The sequence below is a fragment of the Chanodichthys erythropterus genome, chromosome 14, assembly GCF_024489055.1.
Source record: "Chanodichthys erythropterus isolate Z2021 chromosome 14, ASM2448905v1, whole genome shotgun sequence".
In the NCBI taxonomy this organism is placed as follows: domain Eukaryota; kingdom Metazoa; phylum Chordata; class Actinopteri; order Cypriniformes; family Xenocyprididae; genus Chanodichthys; species Chanodichthys erythropterus.
In genome coordinates, this window is record NC_090234.1 from 38,509,016 (window position 1) to 38,536,176 (window position 27,161).

General features: G+C 39.9%; 1 protein-coding gene across 2 annotated transcripts in view; it reads right to left on the bottom strand.

Moving 5' to 3' along the window:
• The window catches only part of nrp2b (neuropilin 2b), an 85,797-nt gene that overhangs the window by 2,591 nt on the left and 56,045 nt on the right, over nucleotides 1–27,161 (bottom strand). Inside the window, exons 9-16 of one of the 2 annotated variants that reach the window (XM_067408734.1) lie at nucleotides 25,786–26,135; nucleotides 24,772–24,916; nucleotides 14,856–14,933; nucleotides 12,626–12,769; nucleotides 9,643–9,908; nucleotides 9,150–9,246; nucleotides 7,288–7,320; nucleotides 1,070–1,129 (exon numbers count right to left, since the gene is read on the bottom strand). In XM_067408734.1, the coding sequence (XP_067264835.1) occupies nucleotides 1,070–1,129; nucleotides 7,288–7,320; nucleotides 9,150–9,246; nucleotides 9,643–9,908; nucleotides 12,626–12,769; nucleotides 14,856–14,933; nucleotides 24,772–24,916; nucleotides 25,786–26,135 (1,173 nt within the window). Of the gene's footprint in view, nucleotides 1–1,069; nucleotides 1,130–1,241; nucleotides 4,891–7,287; nucleotides 7,321–9,149; nucleotides 9,247–9,642; nucleotides 9,909–12,625; nucleotides 12,770–14,855; nucleotides 14,934–24,771; nucleotides 24,917–25,785; nucleotides 26,136–27,161 lie in introns of those variants that run through there. The other variant, XM_067408735.1, reaches the window with a different exon arrangement.

Here is a 27,161-nt window from a genome sequence, read left to right on the forward strand (position 1 = left end):
TTTTTTTGCACAACCTGCAAAAATCACTCGATGCCATTGCTGCTTCTGCAAACCGCTGATCAATGCTACAAACCAATACAAACTAAACCTGTCTGGAGTTTTCGCGTCGCTCTGCAAAGTACGTCACCCGGATCGTTGATCTGATTGGTTGAAGGACTATCCAATTGCGTGATTAATGCTCGTTGATCACGTCTCTTGTGCAGTAGAAAATACATAGCAAACTCAATGTTCAACTTTAAATTGAGATTGGTCTGGTGATAGCCAGACAAGTTAAAATATCTATACATACTTAAAATGAGTTAAATTTAGTAGTGAAATTGTATTGAATAAGACATGTTTTCTACTATTCAAAAGTTTGGGGTTGGTAAGATTTTATTAATGTTTATCTCTTATGTCCACCAAGGCTGGATTTATTTAATCAAAAACAGTAACATTGTGAGATATTATTACAATTTGAAATAACCGTTTTCCATTTTAATATATTTTAAAATGTAATTTATTACTATGATGACAAAGCTGAATTTTCAGCATCATTACTCCAATTTTCAGTGTCACATGACCCTTCAGAAATCATTCTAATATGCTGATTTGCTGCTCAAAAAACATTATTATCAATGTGTTATCAAACAGTTGCGCTGCTTAATATTTTTAGCGAATCTGTGATACTGTTTTTTAATCTGGATTCTTCAAAATAACAGAATTTTCTTTTTTGATCAATTTAATGCATCCTTGTAGAATAAAACTTAATTATATTAACATATTATATTAAACCAAAACCAAAAAAGTTTTTTTTTTGTTTATTCCACTGGCATATAGTTCATTTAGCTCACTAAATTTTGTTAGATTAATGCCGAAAACAAGAAATAAATATATATCTGCAGGATATATGTGCAGGCAAAATAAACTTAATTTGAGATATATTCCCTGAAATCAAGTCTTAATATGTGAGCTTTCGAGCCAGGCATTCACATCCACATTTGTGTACTTTCTGTTGCTGGTCTAAGACTCCATTTGTGTTTATTATTAAAATACACCAGTCTAAGGCTTGAAGGTTGATGAATAGATTTACCTTGACCAATGTGCTCTCTGCCATTTCTCTGATTATTTCCAAGGTCTTCGGGTCTTCGCTCTGTTTGGAAGACAAACACAACCCAAATGAAACACTCAATGTCAAATTGAGTTGAGGCTACATGAAAACAAGCTCTTTTGGTAGATTCCAAGAAAACAACATGTGCATTATTGCTCCATGAGCCAGTAACAGCAGTGTGAGCACAAAATGGCCAACATAAATAGCAAAAACTGTACACTGATGATCACACAGACTTGGGTCATCAAATCATCAAATACCCATAAAAAAGAACACAAACCACTTTAGCTGCAGTTTGTAGAAAAATATGACTTTATTGTAACATTCCATACAACATTTCCAAGACCACGAAATTCAACAGGCTAAAATATACCTCATACTGTATGTATTTAAACAGGCTGAAAATGCTGCATTGTAGAGAGAAAAGAAAAAGCTTATATAGATGGCAGGGTCAAAGCCCCACATTCACAAAGGACAAAAAAGTGCACAAAACCACAAACCCATCAGAACGTGATGCAAATTAAGCATAATGTCGACATAATGAACATCAAAAATTCATGTTCAGTAAACATGAGTAAATACTTCAATAGACCGAACTGATTTAATCAAGTTCAAATTCTGTAGGTGGAATATTTCACCTGTTTTTAAGTAAAACATATAGAGAATACAACCTGGAGTTTTTTTTTTTTTGCACATTAAAATTCAGTTTCTGCAGACAGACACTTTAGACGTCTACCGCTTTTTCCAGTCTCTGTCTCTGAGGAGGGGTGAAAGCATATGCTGTTTTGTGCAGGTACTATCAGAGACAGACTTTTGGCATCATATGGGGCCCCACTGAGTGCTTTTGCTCATTAATATCTTTTGAGAGATGGCAAAAGGAAAAAAAAAAAAAAAAAACTCCAAGAAAGAATGCTTACGACAAGCTTAAGAAAATGTAATCTGGTCCATTACCTAATTAGAAATATGAAATGGTTCAAAGAAACCCTCAAAAAACAAAATAGATTTACAAACATAATATAATCAGTTATGATTTTTAAGCAAATCAGAATAAATAGTAAAGAGAAAAACCGAGAATGAAATTAAATTAATACATTCAGACTAAAAACAACATACAGAATCACAATTGTTTAGTCTGAGTTAAAAGTCTGATATAAATTCATACATTAATCATACAGGCATATGAAACATCCAGGACAGAAAAATGCATCTTGATCAAAACAAACCAGAACACTTGTTAAATGTAAGGAATCAAACGGTATAATTGCTCAAGACGAGACAAGACAATTTTGTTACACATTCAATTGGGGCAGGTGGGCCACAGAAACTCAAAGAAACGTGTTGCATATCGCAAATTCTGCCTTAAATAAGTAAGAGGTTTCTGGCTGCGCATCGGAGACCGCATGACTCAAAACTGAACTGAACTGATGTCTCGCATGAAAGCTGCCGTGTGTCCCATCTCCCCAGAACACACTCTACTGTATAGAGGATTAGGTTGGAAAAGAGGAGACAATGATCCACAATGTGCCTGCTGGGTCAGATGGTCTCTCTGGCTGTCTGCAAGGATCTTTCATGTGCTTTTGTGTTTCAAACAAACCCCTTCAGACCCTGGATTTTGCAGAGAAGGTCTATATTTAAAGCAGGCTTTTCTTTGATCTCGCCCTCCATCTCCCCACACATTCTTTCGCGAAGAGCAGATAAACGGGCGAGAAAAGGGCCAGCCCGTCCGTGATGGGGGATTATTTTCACCTATTGCCAGATGGAGGACATAACAAGATATCAGGATTTACTTTCTCCTTTCATCCCAGTTGCTTTAGATGAAGCCAAAATCTGACGTGGCTGCCTGACAGATGCTTTCAGTAATGGATGAAGACTCAGACTCTTTATGTGTAAAGAGAAAAATGTTTTGTTGGGGGAATTTCCATCCTGAGGTCTGATGGCGCCTATTTTGAGTGTTTGTTTGGTGCAGAAGAAAACATGTACTTGGACAGAACATCTCAGACTATAGCATGTTTTTTTTAGAGGTATACCACTACGTTTCAAGTAGCACATGAAAGAGATGAAGCGAATACTCGCAGCACACAGGGACAATTTTTTATGTGCATTTTAAAACGTTCTCCTGCATATATAATATGTTTTGATACATTAAAGAAAAAAATCTGTAGCAAGATTGTCATATGCAAATAATGCTAATAAAACAAAATGCTAATTGTTTTTTGTCCCTGTTTGCTATCAAACTCAACTGATAAAACGGAAAAAAAAAACATCCAAAAATACAGATAAGAGGTTGGTTAATGATTCAGTATTGAGTGACACTATAGAAGGTGGACTTGGAGATGGGCTCCAGCTATCATGCTAACGTGCCAACTCACTCCCTGAAGCAAAATCAGCTAGCGAAGCGTTCCTGCACCCTCTAACATTTGGCAGATTTACAAAGCTCTCCACTTCTGCTCTTTTACAAGACTACGTGTAAATCAAAATCTCTGGGGGAACAACACACAAATACACACACTGCTTTAGCGTTAGCTATAAAAATAAAGTCAGTGCATCAGTTAGCTGCATATACACTTAAGTTGATCTCGGCTGAGCATGAATACGAAAGGATTAAATAATAAATGAGAACAGTGATCGGCTTGAACTAGCCCAATGCCACTGAAGCGTCTTAAGGCCAATGTTGTGTCAGTCGGTCGGCCAATCAGAGGAATAGGCTGGCTAAGGCGGGGTCATGTGACCTTTGCATATAGGCGGAAAACATACTGTATCTCTTCAGATGTACTTGAAGTGCCAAAGCCCGAGTGACTTTCAGAAAAGAAGAGTTTATATATAGACACAAATTGACAGATACTCAAAATGAACTCTCTGAAAGGGCAAACAGCCCTCAAAATGCTTTTAAGAAGCTTCATTCAATAGTCAAAGGAGGTACCAGGAGTTTAAAAATTGAGTACATTACGTGGTACCAAAGCCTTCCGCACATATCCTGATTCTCCAGCAAGAACATTTGTCCCAGAGTGTTTGACATTCATGCTTTTGTCTCTTTGAAGCTTCTTGTTGAACTCCTTGCGTGTTCCTATGTGCACATAAGATGCAGCACACATGCAAGGAAATGTTTGCCGGTTTTCCTTTTTGTTCTGACGCCTCTCTCCCGTTGCTGTTCGCAGGCTCTCCTCGGAGTTTGGCAATGCTTCCGAGTTCTTTTGACTGTACAATAGGATTGGTCATGAACAGGAGATTAGAGCTTTCACAGTAAGGTTCCCATCCACACATACAGCTAGAGAGAGAAGAGGGAAAGGGGGTCCCTGCCAGTCAGGATTTTGGCTGGATGTCCCTTCGGCACAGCAGATCCCCTCCTTCCCAGCACTGGAGCTCCACAAAAGAGTCACAGAGAACTCTGGTGCTTATATCAGTCCACGTCTTCTTCGCCTCATCCTCAACTTTAGGGGCACCATGCCGGTGTCCTTGTGAAATAGCGAGAGGAAGCGATTCGTCGGTGTCGTCTCAGCACTGGGAGCAGGGCTCTTGCTTCTCTAACCTAATCGTTAGCATTGGCTCCACCCCAGGTCCGGCGAGATTCCCGGGGCCACCGCTTCCGTACTGTCCTGTATACGTGCTCTGGTAGGACACAGAGTGCTGGCTCTTCTTGGCCGCCAGGTGGTAGCGATGGCAACACAGCACCATGACCAACGTGACGCAGCCCAGGAGGAAAATGGCGCCACCTCCGGCTATTACATAATACCAGTAGGTGGGCATGGGCTGCAGGGACACTGTCGTGTCAACAGTGGGGTCGCTCCAGCCAGGTGAGGCTCCCCCTGGTGGAGAGACACAGAAGAATTGGCTTGGGGTAGAGAGGCATGCAGACTGCATAGCTTCAAGCCATCTTGGATTGTATGTGAATGATTTTGCTCTGATTTGGTGCTGCATACAAACAAAACAAACACAGACACGCAAATGCACATGCACGTCACTTGTCAGTGGCCCCTTCGCAGGGACTCGATAACTATTCAGATAGAGTTTTGTCCTTCTAAATCACATTAAGAATGCAGACATGTGTTTTATGGGGTGTGAACAGATGATACAGTTCACTTGAAATGTGCTGATGCATGGTGGAATCTGTGCTAATTTCTTATGCAATCAAATGTGAAGGTCATAAAAGCATATTGTGTCATAAGACACCAGCACCTCCTCTCAGCCATTCTTTTGTAATGCGGTATATTGGCAAGTATGTGTGTGTGTGTGTGCACGTGCTCTGTAGTTTTTCAATCTAGGGGGAAAGTTCTGTTTTCTTGCATGCATGGATCTGTGCCAGCTTCATCTGCCTCAAGCCAAAGTCTTCCATGAACCCAACCCAGCAGTGTATGAAAACTGCTCACCCACCACATGTGTACACACACACACACACACACACACACACACACAAACCTCCACCAATCTCTCTTTCTATTCCCTCTATGTCCTCTTCCCCTCGTCTATGCATAAACACGCATGTAATCTAGGAATTTTGACTCTATGGGAACTGCTATGGGAAAACGAATCTACTTACACTGGGAATCATTTCCATTTCAATTAAGAAAAGGGGAGTTAGTTACAAAAGGAATCGGATATTAGTGGGCTTGTGAGCTCCACAATCATTTAAAATGGAGGGTATGAGGATTATTCCACTGCAGCTGAATCTGATTGACCGCAATCATGCAGCTGTTGGGAAATAAACATATGACATCCATAGCAGCACATCAGCTCACACACACCCCCAGAACAATGCTTTTACAAGGATAAGGTGTACCATCCATATTAGAGTGCTTTGCTTTTCTCATTGAAGTGTTGTCAGTATAGCAAATTTGTGAATGTTTTTTCGCCAGTTTACAACTCGTGCAATGTCACCCCAGAAGAAAATGGTACTGCTCAGATATTGCTCTTTCATAGCTCAGGAGACTGAAATAGTTCTAAAAGAGTTCACAGTGATGATTTGTATCAACAGTCTCGGATGTTTCTTAAAATTCCATAGGGATAATGATTTGTCTATTTTTATATATATATATATATATATATATATATATATATATATATATATATATATATATATATATATATATATATATATATATATATATATATATATATATTCTGACCTGTGAAGCACCTTGAATAGCAATTTATGTATTTAAGATGCAATACAAAAAAAATAAATAAAAAAATAGCATAATTGGGATTTACTATTATTATTACTACTACTACTTACTACTATTGAAAAATAATATTAATATTAATTTTTGTACATTAACAGGATGCAATAATATCATAGAGTGTAAATAATTATATTAATTCAAATTATTAAATGGATGCTGTCTTATTGGGAGAATAAAAACCCTCCCTACACCTTCCCCTAACCCTACCCAATAAACACTTTTAATATTATTAAACGCTCATCGGCAAAAGGCGGATTCAAACCCGTCAATCGCGTTAAAAGCCAGGTATGCGAACATTGCTCGCTACTGCTGCGCCACTGAAGTTGATGAATTCTGCATGACTTTTTTAGAACTTGAGTGGCCCAATCAGACTTTGGTGGGCGGAGCAAGTGTAAATAGTGTTAAAAGGGATGCTATTTGCACTTAGTATAAAAATACACTATGTAATAGGCATTATATACTACTACTACTACTACTAATAATAAAAATAATAATGAGACCATTTTAATGATTACAGAGCTAATTATGTTGATAGCATTGCTTAGATAATTTTGTTTAGGAAGAACTTGGTGAGAAATGTTTTTGAAATGTCCAGGGGTGACATACACCAACTGAATCTACAGGCCACATTTGATGATGTTTAGCATGACAACACCATATACAGTAACACAGCATATGATGTGAGGCTACAGATGCATGCTGGGATACAGCCCATGCTCCAAATGTCCAAATGACAATAATGATGGTGAGGACAATAAACATGATGACGGTAATGGGTTGACATCAAGACACCAACGTCAATGAACGAACAACTAAACGCACAAAATCGGTGTTGAATCTGACTCATTTAAACTTTGTTGTGCGATTGGAAACAGACTCTACAGAATCCCTGTATGCTGCTGGTGTGAAGCTTAATCAAATTAACAATGATTATCAAAAGCACTTTAGGTGATGCAAGCTGCTAGGCAACAAGCAGGAAGCACAAACATTGGCACAGGAAATGACAATATGCCAGAAACTCACCAGTCATTTCAGGGGGGAATGCAGGGAAGGGTTCTGAAACAAGAAGGAAAAAAAAAAAAAAAGATTAGAAAGGAAACTGGCACAAATAAAATATATTCACATAAATAACAACAGTGCAGATGGAATTCGGACATATGACTGAGTGTGATTAATATTATATGAATAAATGACTCTAGAGCTCCAATTCCTTGACAGAATGAATTGTTAGGTGCTGTAAATTCCTCCCTTCTGATTGGCTTAATATATATCATGATATCTCAGTGATATCTATCAGTTAAGGACATTTCCTGCATGATATTCATTACAATTCTTATAGCCCCTTTAACTACACATGTACATTATTATTAATAGAACTCCCCAGCAAAACTTTAGCTCATTAAAAAGACAATTTTTGTAGAGGGGTCTGAAATCACAAACACAGGTTAAGGAGAAGAAAACGACAGACAGAGTAAAGAAGGGAGGAGAATAGGATTGGGCTGTGTGTCATTTGGCAAACTTTGCTGCGCACACACTCAGAATGCCAGAGAAATAGAATGGCAGTTCAGAATGTTTGGAATGCAGTCGCTTTAAAAGGGAACTCAGCAAGAGAGGCAGGGGACAGATTTGGCAGCGACGCAGGGGCTGGCGCATGCACACTGAACAGCTTTAATTAATAAGAGCAGTCCCAAAGCCTTTGGCGGAAGCGTGTACGTGAGCCACTGAATGACAGCTCGCATCAATATCTTGATTCATAACTAATCTTACTTTTGCTGATCATTGTTTAAGTATAATAAGTCATATGACCTCAGAGGAAAAGCTATGTTTTGCTCAGTAAATAACCTTCACAGCATTGTCAGTGACTGGCCATGTAGCGAAGAGCTTTGTTCGACATTAATGTCTGTTCTGTGTTTGTGAAAAGCTACACCGTCGAGAGTAGGCCTGCCTGGTTATTCCCTGGCATGGCTCTGGAAAGCTCTGTTTACAAATAAGAGAGGAGAAGGAAAAGAAACTAATGAAACATAGATTGGGATCAGAGCCCACAGGGTGAGTGTGGCCTAGTTTTCAGCTTTTTGTGTAAGCCGAGCACTTGAAAAACACTTTCTATGTGATTAATTTTTTTTTCTTGGGCTTGAATGGGAAGAGTAGGATGGGCATGGAAAGCCACAGTAAGAATGGATCGTTTGGTGACAGGCAGGGTCCAAAATATAGTTTTTGTCACATCTGACAAAATCTGACAAAAACTAGTATGGGGAACACATATACACTATTAAATATGACTTCTCCCTCAATAAACTCATAATATACTGCTTATTAATAGTTAGTAAGGTAGTTGTTAAGTTTAGGTATTGGGTAGGATTAATATTGTAGAATATGGTCATGTAGAATAATATGTGTTTAATAAGTACTAATTAACAGCCAATATGCATGCTAATAAGCAACTAGTTAAAAGAGCCTAAAATAGTGTTACCAAAAACAGAAACACTTATTTAAAAGAAAATATATATATATATATATATATATATATATATATATATATATATATATATATATATATATATATATATATATATATATATATATATATATATATATATATATATATATATATATATATATATATTTAAAATATATGAATAAATGCAAATCTGTATGACAAATGTAATAATTTAATCTGACTTTTTTTCTCTATTTTATTTTTGTAATTTAAGTTAATTTTCATTTTAGGCTTAATTTAAAGAAAATTCCCCTTTGTTTACTTGTCAAAGGAAATTTTGCTTGCATCTGGTGCTTGGCATTTTGGTCCCTGGTGACAAATATGGTGGATGATGGCTGACAGAGAGAAATAAAGCAAGACAAAGAAAGATCCAGATGTTGATACTTACGTGTACACTGCTCAAGCTCCATGCTGGAGCTCATATGGATGTTGTCGACCCAGATGTGCCCTCGACTGCCTCGCTCAAAGAAGCCCTCGATGACAACCTTGCAAATTTAAAGCAAAAGAAAGAGAATTAAAGACTGTACGTTTCCATCAGCACTGTGTTACTGGTGTCAATTCACATCCTGTATTACTCTCAAGTAAATGTTTATCATTATATATTCCTGGTAACACTTTAGTATAGGGAACACATATAAACTTTTCCCTCAATAAACTCCTAATTTACTGCTTATTAATAGTTAGTATTGTAGTTGTTAAGTTTAGGTATTGGGTAGGATTAAGAATTTAGAATATGGTCATGCAGAATAAGGCATTAATATGTGCTTAATAAGTACTAATAAAAAGCCAATATTCTATTAATATGCATGCTAATAAGCAACTAGTTAAAAGACCCTAAAATAAAGTGTTACCATATACATTACGGATGAGTATCTATGCACCTGATATTCTTTAGGGGACTGAGGCAGGATGGTCCGGCCTTCCCTCCACATGGGCCCCTGGTCTCCTTTCAGTGCCCAGAGCAGTGTCTCCTCCTGGTCATCGTCCCGGAGCAGCACACGCAGACTGTCCTGACCTTCACCCTGAAGCTGGTAGTAGAAGAGCAGACAGACGGGACGACGCTCAGGTCCCACCGATGGGCTCATTAAACGTGCGCGCTGCGGCTCTGACTTGGGACTCGCCTCCACGTACAGGAAATTCCCAAAATCTGTAGAGAGAAAGAAACAAGTGCTGATGTTAAACATCTTTTGTCCTGGAACAACATTCTTGTCAAAGAAACATGTTCCAACAACTTCCCAACCCTAATCATTTCCCTAAACCAAAACCTTAACCCTATACTAACCAGGATATAGATCCAGGAACAAGCCTTAACTTAGAGATCTCGCTGTAAGCTAATTTTATTCTCCATTTTTTCTGTTTCTTTCTCGCCGTTACATTGCATTGAACAATCTGGTATGTTTTTTTAGGTTGCTAAGTAATAAATAATTGAACCATTATTTTTTAATGGAGGGAAGGAAGCAGAAAATAAGCTCAGACATAAAAGCACATCCCCCCTGTTTTCAGAAGAAAGAGTCCTTACAACAATCTCTGTCAGATCCCACTGTGGATGTCTCAGTAAAGCGGAAGAAAAATGAATGGGAGAGGAAAGGAAGAGCGGAAAACAACAATCAGAGAGGAGGTTGGGAAACACTCTGTGAGTGATCTGACTGGACAGCGTGGCACCAGAAATGATCATCATTACCCATGCTCCCTCAGCTATAATTTGAATGCTCCTACCTTCCACTGATGTATAGAGAAATGGCATAGTCATTTCCGTTCACCCTACTTTGACACATTTCTCATCCCAAACTTATTGAAAATACAGCACTGAAATCAGAGATCAGATCGGGCCGTCGCTGGTGTTCCTTTATGAGATGCCTAAATAGATTATGTACTTAATTAAAGCAAAAGAACTTCCTCTGTTTAATCTTGGGTATACATATAGGAAAATTAATTACCCTTTCACAGGGAAAGTTTACCGTAGCTCAGACACAGTTTAGCTTAGGTAGATGTGCCTGTGAGGTAACCAGAGGGCAGGGAAAGGCACTTCTGGGATTATTGTTTTTAAGTGGAACCTTTTACACCTAAAGTTAATTAGGCTGACTGCGTATTAACCCTTCCTGGTCCTCTGTTTTTCCGTTTCCTGGTTAAAACACTGGGGTATGAACACTCTGGAATGCTCAGAGAGCTGTTCCAGGAGCCATGGGATCTACACGGCTTACTGTGATGTTGGATCGTTTTATGGGAGTGAGCTGCGCTATAAAGTGAATGAGTTGAGCAGCTCTTGTCCAGGGATGGTGGGAAGCCAGAAACATACTCCACACAAATATGCAAACACATCACTGGCAAAACTATGAAAGTCCGTTTCCACCTTGGACTGTGTGACTGTTTATCTTGTAATTGTAATTCTTAATGTTACTTTATATCTATTTTTTTTTTTTTTTTTTTACTTCTGTCCTTTACTGAGAAGAAACAGGCTTCCATAAAAAAAATTGGGTCGAATCTGGCAGTCAATGGAGAATGATGTATGTACATCATCTACAAACTGGGGTTTACCAACCAAACCTTGACCCATTGACCTTAAAGACTGTAGCTACAGTACTAAAGCATTACTTGCAACAATACTAAGAATACAATGTGTGCTTGTGTTATGAATTACATTCAGACACATTTTGGAAACCAATTATGTGTAAAATCGAGTTTGCGTATCTAGAAGTTTTGTGTTAAGGGAGAAAAAAAGTTTGTTTGGAGAAGGTGAGGAATGTGACGTGACACCCCTGGTGTTAAAGAGAGAGAGAGAGAATGTGTGTGTGTGTGTGTGAGAGAGAGAGGCGAAAACCTTAGGCTTGGGGGTTCACTTGGTTTGGGAATGGTTAAAACAGGAGAGGATTCTTTCCTCTTGACTACTGGAACTCTCTTTAAATCCTGACATATGGAAAACAGTGCAAGATTGTTTTAACAGCCTCACAAGGCAGAGTACTCCAGGAAAGAAGTGAGGACATGGAGAACTGTGTGTGTGAGTGTGTGTGTGTGTGTGTGTGTGTATGCGTGGGTTTTTGTGATTTATGAGGACACAAATTTATATAATGACATGGATATTACATTGGTATTACGACGTAAACATGAAAGCACATTTCATGAGTCCTTATATTTAAAATAGCTTTAAAAACATACTAAACAATGTTTGATTAAAAATGTAAAAATGCTGAATGTTTTCAGTGATGGGTAGGTTTAGGAGTAGAGGTAGTGTAGGGGGACAGAATGTACAGTTTGTACAGTATAAAAACCATTACGCCTATGGAATGTCCTCAGTTTGATAGCAAAACAAACCTGTGTGAGTGTGTGTGTGTGTGTGTGTGTGTGTGTGTGTGTGTGTGTGTGCATGCAGAATTAGTGAAGCACTCATCTTTTTTTTCACGTAGGGTTGATAAAGGTCAGGTAAGCTCAGGGATGTGAAGAGAGGAACAAACTCCCAGAGGAAGAACGAGGATGGACTGAGAGAGTGACAGATACTATTCCCAGATTTCAACCATCACATTAATTACACACCAGTAATGAGATGGATGGATGAAAAAAGAGGGGTAAGCGCATGTGTGTGGATTCATAAAGAGGACAAGGGCAAAGGAAGGTCTAAAAATGTCTTTTGTGCAGTACGGTCACAGTAGGTCAGCATACATCACAAGACTTCCTTTAGACCTTCTTCTGCAGTCCCTGTTTATTTTCTCAACAATTCTTAGTAATCAAGTACATTTGCCTTCTTAAAGTTCCTGATGTTCCCAATGCTATCCTAAAATATTCACAATGTTTCTATGTTTGAAGAGATTGGTGCAAACATTTGTTAGTTTGTTTTAAGCTATGTAATAACTTTTATTAAGATGTACTTACTGTCAGATCCCTGTGTCAGATCCAGATTAGGACTAGAGGAACTATAGAGAGACCACTTCAAATCAGACATAGGGTCATGGGTCCATCCACACATACTCTGCTCAAAGTCACACAGACCACCCAGAGATGACAGAGTGGTGGGAGCTGGGAAAAAAGAAAGAGCAAACCATACTCATTTTCCATGATCTCAGACCCTGTTGCAGGCTCTCCCATAACACACACATACTATATGTGTCCTCTTTTCCTGCTTCATGAAATCTTTATACATACTGTATGTTTAACTGCACAGTTTATTTAATTAAACCTAACTAGTGCTGTATATATCCAAGCAATACTTTGTGTAAAACTGTGTCACAATTTGTCTCATTTTACATACACAGATTCCCCTCTCACTGTATTTATTTCCAGTTTCATTGTACATAACAGATTCCTACCTTACTGTATGTGCACAGATTTCTGTCTCACAGTACATGTGTAATAAAGGCCAGATAGTAAGAGTTGTGCAGATAAACCTCACTCCCTTGTTAGCGCGCCCACCTCCCACACCGGAGACCCGAGTTTCGAGGCCCGCACAAAGCTGGGCGAGTAGGACCTGAGGGGTTATATTGGCGCCGTGACCCGGATGGTAGTGAGGTTTGTAATAGAGGCCAGCTAGTAAAAGCTGTGCAGATAAAGCTCACTCCCTTGCCTCAAGAGGCACACTAAAAACTCCAGCCTTTAAGGGCTAGCATCGGTCGCTAATGCGCCTCTTGAGGCAATGGAGTAAGGTTAATCTGCACAGCTCATACTAGCTGGCCTCCGTTACACTCACCCCCCTAAACCTTACTCCCACCACTGTCCTCACTAGTCACGGCACGAATGTAACCCCTCAGGTCCAACTTGCCCCGCTATGTTGGGCCTCAAACCCTGGTCTCCAGTGTGGGCTGCGGTCTTTAGCCTCCTTGTTAGCATGCCCGCCTCCCACACAAGAGACCCGGGTTCGAGGCCCGCACAGAGCATGGCGAGTAGGACCTGAGGGGTTACATTGGTGCTGTGACCCGGATGGGGGTGAGGTTTAGGGTGTTGAGAGTAACAGAGGCCAGCTAGTATAAGCTGTGCAGATAAAGCTCACTCCCTTGCCTGAAGAGGCACACTAAAAACTGCAGCCTTTAAGGGCTAGCGTCGGACTCTAGTGCGCCTCTTGAGGCAAGTAAGTGAGGTTAATCAGCACAGCTCATACTAGCTGGCCTCCGTTACACTCACCCCCCTAAACCTTACTCCCACCACTGTCCTCACTAGTCACGGCACCAATGTAACCCCTCAGGTCCGACTTGCCCCGCTATGTTGGGCCTCAAACCCTGGTCTCCAGTGTGGGCTGCGGTCTTTAGCCTCCTTGTTAGCATGCCTGCCTCCCACACAAGAGACCCGGGTTCGAGGCCCGCACAGAGCATGGCGAGTAGGACCTGAGGGGTTACATTGGTGCCGTGACCCGGATGGGGGTGAGGTTTAGGGGTTTGAGAGTAACAGAGGCCAGCTAGTTAAAGCTGTGCAGATAAACCTCACTCCCTTGCCTGAAGAGGCGCACTAAAAACTGCAGCCTTTAAGGGCTAGCGTCAGTCGCTAGTGCACCTCTTGAGGCAAGGAAGTGAGGTTTATCTGCACAGCTCATACTAGCTGGCCTCCGTTACACTCACTCACTTGCCTCACTCTACATGACAGATTCCTGTTTCACTGTACTGTATGTGCACAGATTTCAGCCTTACAGTATGTGCACAGATTGGCCTTGCTGTTGCTGCTTTATTAAAATGCAGACACTGACAGTCTCATCTACATGGAGCGCCGTGCCTCAGCATTTAGCGAGCCTCCATCAGCCATCCATCCAAAGGCATGCTGCTATGCTAGTTATCATAATGTTAGCGTTCATGCTGCGAGCCTCTACTCATCAACACATAAGTGTGTAGAAATGGAGGGGCGGCAATCTGTTATTAGAGCTCTGGGAAAAGCAAGGCTGCAATTACACAGCAGAGTACTGTAAATAAAAGTGCATGTGTGATATACTGAAATTGCTTATATAAACATTCATTAATTAGATATGCTCTACTAGATATTCCCAATACATGTCAGCCAAGTACTGAGTCTTTGTAAAATATATATTGATCTGACTGTATATATTGATATTCACTCTATACAGCAAGATCTGATCTTGTACACTAATAATATATTCTGCAAGTAAGGTGCTCTGTTTGATTACCTGGTGTCCTGTGGGCGGTACTTGTCGCTTCCTGAGGGAAAAGGGTAGGCGTGGCAGTGTCAGGAACGGTGGTAGATTCTAAAAGAAAGTAAAAAAACAGTCCATTTTAGAAATAAGCCTGTGACTGAGAAAAATGTGTAAGGCACAATTAATGTTCTCCAAAGAAGACCATTGTACCAGTGCTGATGAATACGAAAATCTCCCTAACCCAGACCCACATACACACATTCTGGCAAACACTCCTCAAATACGAAATGACAGAATAATCATGCATGATTGCACACAGGCAAGCATGCACACCAGCATCTGTCCCCCAAAAAAGTGGCCACAACCACCAGACACACGTAAACCAGACTGAGACAATTAAAAATGTGCACATGCACCACATGTGCACATTGTGCATTTACAATAAGAGGAATATTAGAAAACCACAACTAGAAAAAAAATCTGAGCATCTGAGAGCTATTTAGGGTGAAGTGAGAGAGAGCATATTCTGTAGATGATAGCCCCATCACCACTGCCATTCCACCTCAGACAACTGTAGTTACTGTACCAGTTACCCACAATGCATTTAAAAGTGAAACCATTGCTGCCACAGCTATTTTCCATGAGTCACAAGATTTCTAAAGACATTCCCTCCTCTGACTGTCTCTCGCTCACTTTCGTTTTTACACATCAACATAGTTGACTCCTTAAGCTTTATTTCTGTTCTTTCCCTTCACATCTTTCACCTATAAGTGATGTGAGTTTTGGCCAAAATGACAAGAGAGATGGCGACAAAACTTTCAGTGTCGGTGATTGCAACAGCACTCCAACATGGTTTCTGCGGTGATAATTTGTGATGACAGAAAATGTTAAATCAGCCGTTGCATCTCTCTTTGTTCCCTGCGGGGGATCAAGCGAATGAAGATTTAGAGACAACGAGCCGTAAATGAGTAATGATTGTCAGCTCTTAAAGTCATTAATGTCATTACTCTTAACAATTCCCTGCTTAATTGGCAAATACGTGAGTGGCGTAACACTAATCATGTAGACACTTTAGCACAACATGAAAAGGAGAGGCCTACTGTAATATTAATATGTTATTAATTTCTATAAGCGGGTGCGTACATGAAAGGGATGCACCAGCTGGCTGCTTCTGACATTAAACTCTATTAATTTTTTGCCCTTTACAAATGCAATTAACCTCCCAGCAAGTCCTGGATATCTGGGAACTGAGAACTCTCTGTCAGGTAACACACCTTTCATTCTTTAGCTTCACATACATAAAGTATGACACATTCATGTCCCATCTAATATACACTACTGTTTACATGTCTGGGGTCAGTAAGACTGTACGTTTTTGATTATGCTTTTTAAGGCTGCATTTATTTGATCAAAAATACAGTAAAAACAGTAGTATTGCGAAATATGACTTTATATCTGTGATGGCAAAGCTGAATTTTCAGCATCATTACTCAGTCTTCAGTGTCACATGATCCTTCAAAACATATTTTTTAGGCTTCTTTGATTAACAGAAAGTTCGAAAGAACAGGATTTATTGGAAATTCTTAGGCACGTCAGTATTTTCACTCCCAAAAAAGGGTTGTAAGCAGTTATTTATATCTTTTGCTGTTGTGTATTAATAGGAAATATCAGTTCATATTTCCAAACAATCCTTTTGCCATTAGATGTAATAATCCAGAAAGATTTTTGAATGCACAATAAGTCTAACAGCCGGTGCTCCACACGGAGATCTGATCTCACCATCATCGAATCCGTCTATGATTAGTAGTGTATATTATATATGTATCCATTAAAGGTGTGTTAACAGGGAGGTCAAACAGCCAATATGACCACTTGTCCATCATAGTATCACAAGCTCATTCAACAAGTCTTATCATGTACAATTAGCATAATCTTTAACAATATTTAATATTATTTACATTATTATTATTTTTTTTTTTTTTTGGACCGACACCCAATATTCCATTTCCATATGGCATTTCTATTTACCCTATGTGATATATGCTGCTAATTTCTCCCTATACCTGAAGCTCCAGCTATGGATCAGAGCAAGACACGGCAATAGATTTCCAATATGCTCTAAAGCTCTACTGATGCAGCCAATTGATCTGGATCCCAGAACTCTCTGGGCGTTGCCTGAGATTTTCTCCACAGCCTGATAACACATTAAGGCCATGAAATGTTTCCAAGTCTCAAAGACAGACCAGATATTTACAAGCAAGGGCTAGTTTTGGGGTCACTCCTCCACACCCTGAAGGATTACCTTGTTTTTAACCTCTGTATTCAGGGCACAGAGCGGAGTGCGCCCCGTTTCCAGCCTCATGGGCCCCGCTGAGCCTCGGCAATCTCTGACTCAGCATTTTCATAGCAAGATGGAAAAAATGTTCAATTACATAGAAAGCCTTGGAGTAAATGTGCCCCTGGCAGGCAGACCGGCCATACTTCAGCGCCTGACTGAGATCTTGAGCAGAGACTGCATAACAAGGAAAAGCAAAGAATTATTTGCATTTGGGAGATTGTGTGGAGTAAACAGGAGTCAGATCGGATCAGCAACTGTGAAAGTGATCATCAAAAGCTGATGTGAGCGAATTATAACAATGTGTTCAAGTACACAACCACATTAACCGAAATATTAAACATGCTCCCAACATGCACACTCACACAAACACTGATGCTTATTCAAAGGCAAACTAATTAAACATTTCCAACTTGAAAGATGAGGCTTTTGGCCTCCAGAATTCAATAACAAAGCCGTTTTCCAGCGGCACTGAACTAATTAAAGCTTTTGTCTCTGTGTCTTTTGAACAGAGAAAGTAACAGAAGGTTTATCATGTTTATCTCCCAGCTAGTAAATTCCCCAAATACAAACGCACAGATACACTGAGTTCAGACAGGCCTGTGTGCTTGGCCTCTGATAAGGACTTTCCTCATGAGCTCAGTTAAACCAACAAATCATCTCCAGGTGATGAATATCAAATATGCTTCGCATGCCTAGAAATATTCAAGCCATAAGTGTTAATATTCACATCAGATGTCCTCAGAGAACCTTGCTTCAAAACAACAGCGGCTATTAAAAAAAAAAAAAAAAAAAAAAACTGTCTTGAAAACTGGCAGAGAGTGAATACTTATCACAAACTATTCAAATGTAAGAATAATAAACACAAAATAAAGATGGGTCATCTTCAAAACAGTTTTTAAGGTTATACACTGCACTTCAGGCTACGGCGAGTTGTTTAGCACCAGATAACCAATCTTAAAACCTTCATATTGCTTGCTTCATTAAATATTAATGTGCAGTTGTGTTGCGTGGGTTAATCATGTTAAACAACGATGGAAAACCAATAACTGGAGTGATTACATCACAGTATTATATAGAATTATGTTTCATAAGATTTCAAGAGATTAAAAGATATCAAGATACAAGTTGGTGATGTTATATGAATTCATATATTTGATTCACATGAAACCGTATGATTTTTAGAAAAAAAACAAAAATAAAGCATGAACTAAGTCTGTGGGGCATAAGTAGATCATACAAAAACTGCAAAAAATGCAAAATATGAATTGTCGTGAGAGTGTGATGGAAAATTCTGCCATCATTTGCTAACCTTCATGTCGTTCCAAACCTGCATTACTATTTCTTCTGCAAAACACAAAAGATGATATTCTGAAATCCAATATTGGACTCCACTGGCTGTCATTGTTTGGACAAGAACAGTTGAAATATTCTTCAAAATATCTTAATTTGTGTTCTTCAGAAGAAAGAAAGTCATACAGGCTTTGGCAGAATTGGAAAGACCAAAGTAGGCACGTATTATATAATAATGAGCAGGGAAGACATGTTGTATGGAAAAAGAGGAGGGGATGAGATTAACCTAAATATTTACACTGGGAGGATATGAAGAATGACATGTGGGCTTTGTGGGTAAATGCCTGTGTGCAAACATGGGTTGTGTAGGGGGACTACACTAAACAGAAACATGTGGATGAGAACTTCAAAGCGCCAATTCAACTAGATGAGGGGAGCTGTCGTCCTTCAGCTCACATGCATCCATCCTGATAGAGAGATAGCAGTGAAAGGTGGTGAGGGAGACCCTCGGTTTTGCCGAGAGAATGAGGTCGAGCCAGAGAGCAGAGAGAAGTGATTACACTCCCCTTGTCAAAGATGAGAAGAACAGGAAACAATTTTCCATCACATCTCCAGCTGCCCAGGCAAGGAACGAAGAGTGGAATGCTGTGTCCTAAACCACACCCACTGTTCCCTTGACGGACGGCCACAGGCCTCTCCCGCACATCTGAGAGTGATCAGTGAGCACTGCACATCCTGAGTTTACGCTCTCTCTTTTTCAGGTGTGTGTCATTCTTGATTACCCATGTATGTGGTGAGTCTACGCTGTCTTTAAAATATAAGTACCATGCGTGAGTAACAGGTTAGAGCAGAAATGACACTTAAGTGCCTTTACGTCAGCTAACTCAACAACAAGTCAACAAGTCAGCTAGCTCAAGGGGTAAAGCCCCTTGCCAGCTACTTCATATCTAAGCAAAAGGCATAAAAATACAGCTCCTATATATTGAATGGAGAAAGTCTTTCAAGATTACATTTCAAACCATACTTTAATTCAAATTATTTTCAATGGAATTACAACAATGGTATAATAAATTTTGCTTCTTAAGCTTAAATTATGCTGTAACAGGCTGGTTTAAAAAATCTGTCAAGAAGGCTTTTGGCTTTTTTAATTGAAAGGCAGGACTTTCCATTTCTAAAGCTGAGTGGAGTACTTTATTCAGCACGGATGCATTAAATTGATCAAAAGTGACAGTAAAGACATTTACAATGTTACAAAAGATTTCTATTTCACATACGTTGTTCTTCTGATCTTTTTATTAGTCAAAAAATCCTAATATATATGTATATATATTTGAGGTCCCACAATGTGTATTGAGCAGCAAATCAGCATATTAAAATGATTTCTGAAGGATCGTGCCACTAAAGACTGGAGTAATATATATATATATATATATATATATATATATATATATATACACACACACACACATACACAGTCAAACCAATAGCAAAATAAAGTAAACTGTGACATATTATACCCAAAAATTCTTCACATAGTTGATAAAAATTTGTGACCAAAAATTATTCAGACATTGACCTGACTATGTTTTGCTTAAGTGTTATCTGACATAATTAAGATTAATGTTTTCTGACACAGTTTGAGATCTTGTCATATTTTATTACCATTTTTAATCTATAGTGAATAAACTGTAATAATGAATGAAATGTTCAAGGTGTCTGAATAAATTTTGGTTAGACTGTAATAAATATTATTAAAATTTAAAATAAGGTTTTTCTTTTTTTAAATGATACATATATAAAATATTTTTTAAAAAAAGAAGTACTGTAGTCTTGGTGAGAATAAGAGACTTCTTCAAAAACATGAAAAAAATACTGACCCTTCATTTCTAACCCTTCACTTGCCATTTTAAATCACATTTTGTCAAGGTTCTCTCAGACATTTCTGTCAAAATTGAGTTATTCACATATTCTTATTCTCTGACAAATTATTTACATTATGTTGGGACTTTTTATTTAGAAAACAAAAAGGTTTTATCTACAAAGGAGTATGGAATGCAAAAACTTTGAAGCTCAATATCTCAAAAGTGCTCAGAATGCAGAACCTTATAATTCCGAGGTGGCAATTTTTTGTACTCATTCTTTTTACACACATATGCTGATATACCTTCAGTCGATGTAGCTGCATTCACAGGTGTTGTTTAAAGCCCCTACAGTCTGCTGTGAACTGCAGTAACCCTGTTCTCCTGAATCTCAGCAACTTCACTCACCCTGTGTGGGAGAGAAGTCTAGGCTAGCCTAGTCTCAAGGGTTAGACGCTGTGTTGAAGTTGTCTCCCTGCAGCTTCTTAAATTTTGAGACGCACTGCACCCAGCAGAGGTCACTGTCCTCACTCTTTCTACCTCTCTCACTCCCGGGGAGATAGGAACCTTTGGCTTGACGTTGAGTCCAGTAATGAATAATAGACAAGGGTGCCTGATTGAAATATCTAAAGTCCCTCTGTGTCTTTCACGGTCTTGCTCACACAAGGTCTGTCTGCCACGCCTCTGTTTATTTATTCATCAATTCATTATTTCTCTCCTCGTGTCCCTCACTCCAAATTTCCTTCCTCTGGGAGAGTGATGGGATTTGGGGACAAAATTGTAGCTTAGCCACAGCTCAGAATAACTCCAGGAATGAATGACCTTGGTTTGTATGAGTTTGTACAGTATACAGAGGTAGTATGATATATGTAATATTATATAATGTAATAAATTTGTAATGTATAGTTATCATCAAATTAGGGTGATCAGAACTTTGAAACAGAGTACCTGACTTTACATTATCCTGCTAATGACAAAACTCCTTAACAATACTTGACCACAGAATGCCACAATCGACCAGAATCAAGTATTCCAAAGCGCTATGTAATAATAAATTCTAACAATTTCTCTTTATATGAAATTACATGTGTGCATTTGTGTGTTCAGTCAGTAGATGACTATAAACGTGGTGGCAGATGTGTGTGATTGGCATAAACATCTCTGTGCAGTGAAGTGAGACTGATGTAGCCCTGTGAATATTTAACGTGTCTCTCTCTCCGCAAATCCCAACGGCCCCTGAAAATCTGAACAACAGCAGCCCCGGCCCCTGCTTCACTCACCCTCGCACCACAGCTGCAAACAACCACAATTTACAAAAATACAGTTTGCTTTAGAGCGCCGAATTAGGAGAATCTCACTCAAACCTTAGGTCTGTATGTTTTTTGTTGTCAGACGGCTCCTTTGAGGACCGGTCCTGGTAGTGATCACGGTTGATGTGCTTAACAGATGGTAGGAAACGAAACAGCGATAATAATGGGCGTACGGACGGAAATGAAGAAAGTACTAAAGGAAAATACACACAAATCACAAGTCACATGTAAGTATATATAACACTGATGTAGCTTGGAGTGGTGTGTTTATTATTTTCACTTAAAACGGATAATTCTGACTGTAAAATCTGACTGGATGAGTCATACTAAGGTTGCTGCCAGTAGCCAATGAATACTGCGAACGCACATCATTTGATTATGAAGTTGCTACAGGCAATGTAAACAGCCTACAGCTAGGCTAATGAACTTTATTACTCAGCGGATGAATTGTTTATCGTGATTACTATTAATCTGCTTTGTGACATGTCCAAAGTCATAGTGTAAAAAGTGTAAAAACAAAGCCAAAAAAACAAAACCAAACAAAACAAAAAAAGAAACAAAACAAAACCCAAAACAACCCAACACAAAACATAAAACAACACCTAAAGGGGTCATGAACTGCATTGTTTTATAATGTTTTTACATCAAACATTTTCATAATTTAGAAATAAAAGGCATTTTTCCTACCCTGATTTTAGCCCTCTGATTTGAAGGGGTTTTAAGGGGCGTGTCTGCTGTGAGACTTCAGTGTAAACGCCAACTGCTGTGATTGGCTAACATCTTTCCATTTAAAATAGCTAAGTATTACTCTCTCGAAAACTTTTAGCACATTTTTATTAGTACAGCTCTCAAGGTTAACTAATCGTGTAAAGTGTTGATATTGATTATACTCAGATTGTGGCATGAAAGGTTGCAGTGATGAAGATTGTAGCCAATCACAGATATGTTGTTGAGTGCATAAAAGCAGTGATCTTGTCATTGCAACTCAATTTTTAACTCTAACGAATGCTTTCATGACAACTAACAGTGCAAACACAATCTAACCAAGAGATTCATTGAATAAAACGAGAGTTTTGGTGCGAGTCCAAAACTCAGTCATTGATAAACTCGAGCTGTTTGATTGACAGCTCCAGCTATTGTAAAGGGAGCGTTCTTTGATCGCTTTCTATATATAACTTAATCACCATTTAATTAACAGATTTTTTTTATCCTACAAAGATAAACAATGTGAAGTTGACCGTTTAGTCACTGGTTTGATTTATTGACATATAGACAAAGAACATCTGACTGTTCATGAATCATTGCATATCAGATCAGGCATTAGAATGAACACAGTTACTTACATGTTGTTGCATTACTGTCAAATTTTATCGTGAAAGTCTGTTTGCAAAGCCTGCGCCGAAATGCGATTAATTTACCAAAGAATCCACAGTGAAATGTACCAAATACAAATAAATAAAGCTCAACTGAGTCATTCACATTGTTGAAAATAAATAACCATATTCCTAGCATTAGGATCCTTTGAAAGGTAATGTTATTTTTAGTCCTGTATTGCTATTCTCTCCTCCTCCTCATCTCACTAACACACCAGTGGGCGGGGCTAACGTTGCAATGATGAAGTAGGCTTTGATTTCTTCTGCGGAGGCGACGTTTCACCTATCTATGACATAGATAGACACATTCCGGGACGAGTCGTTCGCTGGGCCTGGTGTCAATAAAAGCTTTTACTGGACTAACAAGGAAGTTTTCAGTTCTGAAACTTACAGGATATTCTTATAATATGATGACCTCTTATATATCAAAGGCTCAAGAAAAAGTTGATTTCTCAATTCATGACCCCTTTAAACCATAGGTCTGTATGTTTTTGTTGTCAAACAACTCCTTTGAGGACCGGTACTAGTATGGATGACTGCGGATGTGCTTGACAGATGGTAGGAAACAAAACAACCATAATATTGTGCGTAAGGGGCGGAAACACAATAATACGAAAGGAAAATACACAAAATTCAAAGTCGCATGCAAGTGTATATAACACACAAGTGTGTTTGTGTATCTCGGGATCTGTATGTGATTAGATTTACAGTGGAGATTAGGAACTTGGGCTGTAGTTTCGACAGTGAGTGGGGTAGATTGAGCCCCCTGTGTCTCGAACATCTGGTGCGCAGTTGTGCGCCGCGGAGCCTCAGCGCACTGTCATCGCATTCCCTCACGCAAACATAACCGTGTGTACACAAACACAATCGGCCGTCAGTCCATTTTTCGTCACTCATTAACTCACTGGCTTTGATCCCTGCCTTATTTCTTTCATCCGCTCTGATTATCGTCTCTTTCTCTCTCTTGATCTTTCGCTCTCATTCATTTATGGTCCACAGGCTCCGCAAACCTCTGCCAGTATCGCACCATGCGCCGCCGATGACACATGAAGCTTTCATCCCGGATCTCATCCTCTGCCTGCAAAGTGCCACCAACTAACCCTGAGCCAGCACCAGCTCTCTGTCTGACTTTTCATCATGCCTTCTTCCTCCTGCAGTCTTGCCATGCTAATAAACCTGGGCACTCAGCCCTGAGGCTTCCCCTGGCCTCCACCCACAACGTCCTTTCTAGCAACTCCTCTAATGCTCCTTTGCCCCCGGCGCTCCTGCAGACACAGAGCCATGAAGACAGCCCGTCGATTACTGCCCCTCGGCCTGCCGCTTTATAAAGCCCAGGCCAGGTCCAGAGGGAGCAGTCGTGTGTCCTTTTGGCTGATCGTCATGCTGTGACAGGTAAAAGATTCAGGAGGAGGAGATATGAAGGACATCGGGGACAGAGAGCAACGATGGAAGTGACAGAGTGGCTGTTTCTTTCTACTGCTGTAGCTGGGGCTAAAACTGATAGTTCTGACTGTAAAAATCTGGATGGATGAATGACATTGAAGTTGCTGCCAACAACCAATAAATACACACACCTGTGACCGCATATCATTTGCATTATTTATTAATGTGAAGTTGCTACAGGTAATGTAAACAGCCTACAGCTAGAGCTAAAGAACTTTATTACTCAGCAGATGAATAGTTTATTGTGATTCTTAATATTCTGCTTTCATGTCAAAAGTCATAGTGTAAAGAATGTAAAAACCAAAATAAAATAAAATATAAAAACATAGGTCTTACCTGGCAAGTCACAACCCAGTATCTCCAGTCTCATTCCAATGCCGGCGGGCGACCACCTCTCTGGATACACCCGTATAAACTGGGCCACGATCTCATCGAAGCGACGGATCTCTGGGGTGTCGTAGTGTGTGTTGCCCTCAAAAATCTGGAGGAGCAGAATCACAAAAGCACTTTAGCACAGCTGTGTGATTGAGAGAGGAAAGCTAGTGGATATTCTCTGTATTTCTGAGTCTCTGACGCAGCTCTGCAGCCCAGGTTTTAATTAACACAACTGTGGATGATTTCACTGGAATGTTATCAAAGCTTGCAGCATAATTGAATTCTGCTCTCAGAGTGGGAGATTGGGAATCTAGAAGTGAAATGCTGAGTCGCTGAGATGAGCAGGAAAGAATGAAATAAGTCTGTTAATAATCTGATTCTGGTGAACTGTTCATTACTGTAGCCTTTTCAGCGACCCACGATATTTAAATTTGCACGATTAACTAATTAACCTAATCCAACTCCAGTCGTATTCTTCACTTCAGTCCTCTGATAGAAAAAGAAGGGTAAGCAGGGTTTTTACTGGTCCAAGGAAGTCTAACTGACTTAACCAGCTCTGGACTAAAATGGACTACCAGGTCAAACCCAGGTTCACGCAGCTGATCAACCATCTAGACCAGTGTTCCTCAAATGGTCAGGATCAGGTTTTGATCTAAACTCTGTAGGACAGTGGCCCTGATTTGAGCAATCCTGATCTAGAAACATCCTGAACCAAACTGGACCAGCTAGAAACTATGTACAATTAATTATCACCCTTTAACCTGATTTCTCAACTGATTATTAGACCACAGTATGGAAGCAGATTTAGATAGATAGATAGATAGATAGATAGATAGATAGATAGATAGATAGATAGATAGATAGATAGATAGATAGATAGATAGATAGATAGATAGATAGATAGATAGATAGATAGATAGATAGATAGATAGATAGATAGAAAAGAACGAACCTAAAATCTTGTTTACTTCTCACCTTTGGGAAATTGGTCTTGGAGTCGATGATGTAGCTCCAGTCTTTTCCATTCAAGCTATAGGACAGTTTATACTTCCTCACAAAGGCTCGGTTCTCTGCGCTGGTACTGCCATCAACCCCGCGGGCCCCTTGTGTGATGATACCCCGTACGGTTTTGGGGACTCCCAGGTCTACCTGCAGCCATTCTTCGCCAGCCACGGGCTGTGCGGGACTGGGGAACCACCCTGAGCGGCTGGCCACCAGCCGAGCAGCACCTGTTGCCCCGTGGATGTCCCTCATAGAGGAGGCTGAGATCTGAGAGTCTGGCAGGAGGCCGGAGAGCATTCCCTGCATCTCGGAGCATGGAGCGTCTGAATGGAGGATGGACAAGCAGATGAGTTATGGTGAAGGGGATTTGACATTTTAAGGCTGGAGAGATCAATGTTTCATGTTGTTATGTCATGAGAGAGGCCTTAGGAATAAATAATAAATATACAGAGCATATGTGGGTGCGTTATTTTTTTTTATTTGTACATACCCCCCTGAGTGGGTGTTTGTGTGTGTGTAGGATTTATTACAAGAAGAATTTTCGTGTTCCAGTTTTGTTCGGTTCACCTCTACAGAGTTAAAAGCAAACCCACTCAGCCCAAAACAGCCATTCTCTGGCTCAAACGACACAAATACAAAAGCTCCCAGAAATAAATGATTGATTTTGGCCTATGGCTTAAACACCGAACAAAAGAACAGGAAAACAGGCTGGGGCATCTGGTTCAAGCCCATCCTAACAATCTCAGTTGAATTACACCCAAAGGTACACCCACACTCCGACAGAAAGAGCAGTAAAACACAGATCGAGGCTAGAGGCACGAACATGATCGATGGCTTCATGGGCATCTTTATAGGCTCGGCACTGCCGGATATCCCGCGGGCCGAGCATCACTCTTTCGTGGGAAAGACAGGAAGGGCAGCGACACGCCTCACTGAGAGCAGCTTGTTCTGGGCTGGATGCCCGAGGGACAACGGCCCCCACGGGACTGCAGCAGGTCTAATATGGAGGCCAGTGGCATGTCCGTACGTCGTTTGTGTCAGTGTTGAAAAAGACCCTGTCTCTAAAAGCACATTTGTCCTGCTCAGTGTCGACGAAAATAGGAGCGAATCACTGTTTAATAGCGTAATGATGGAGTGTGATGTCTCTGATAACATCAGCGCAAAAGCAGCTCACCTCTTTCTTCTGCTGCAGGACATGCTAACAGAATTAGGTGACTGCTATCTCCCCATCTCCATAAATAGCCAAACTCAATCAGGACCCTAAAGAGCTCTGATAAATACACATCTGAGTTCACTTGACAGGGACACAGTGGGTGTCTGGAACAATATTTGTCACGTGCAGTATCTCT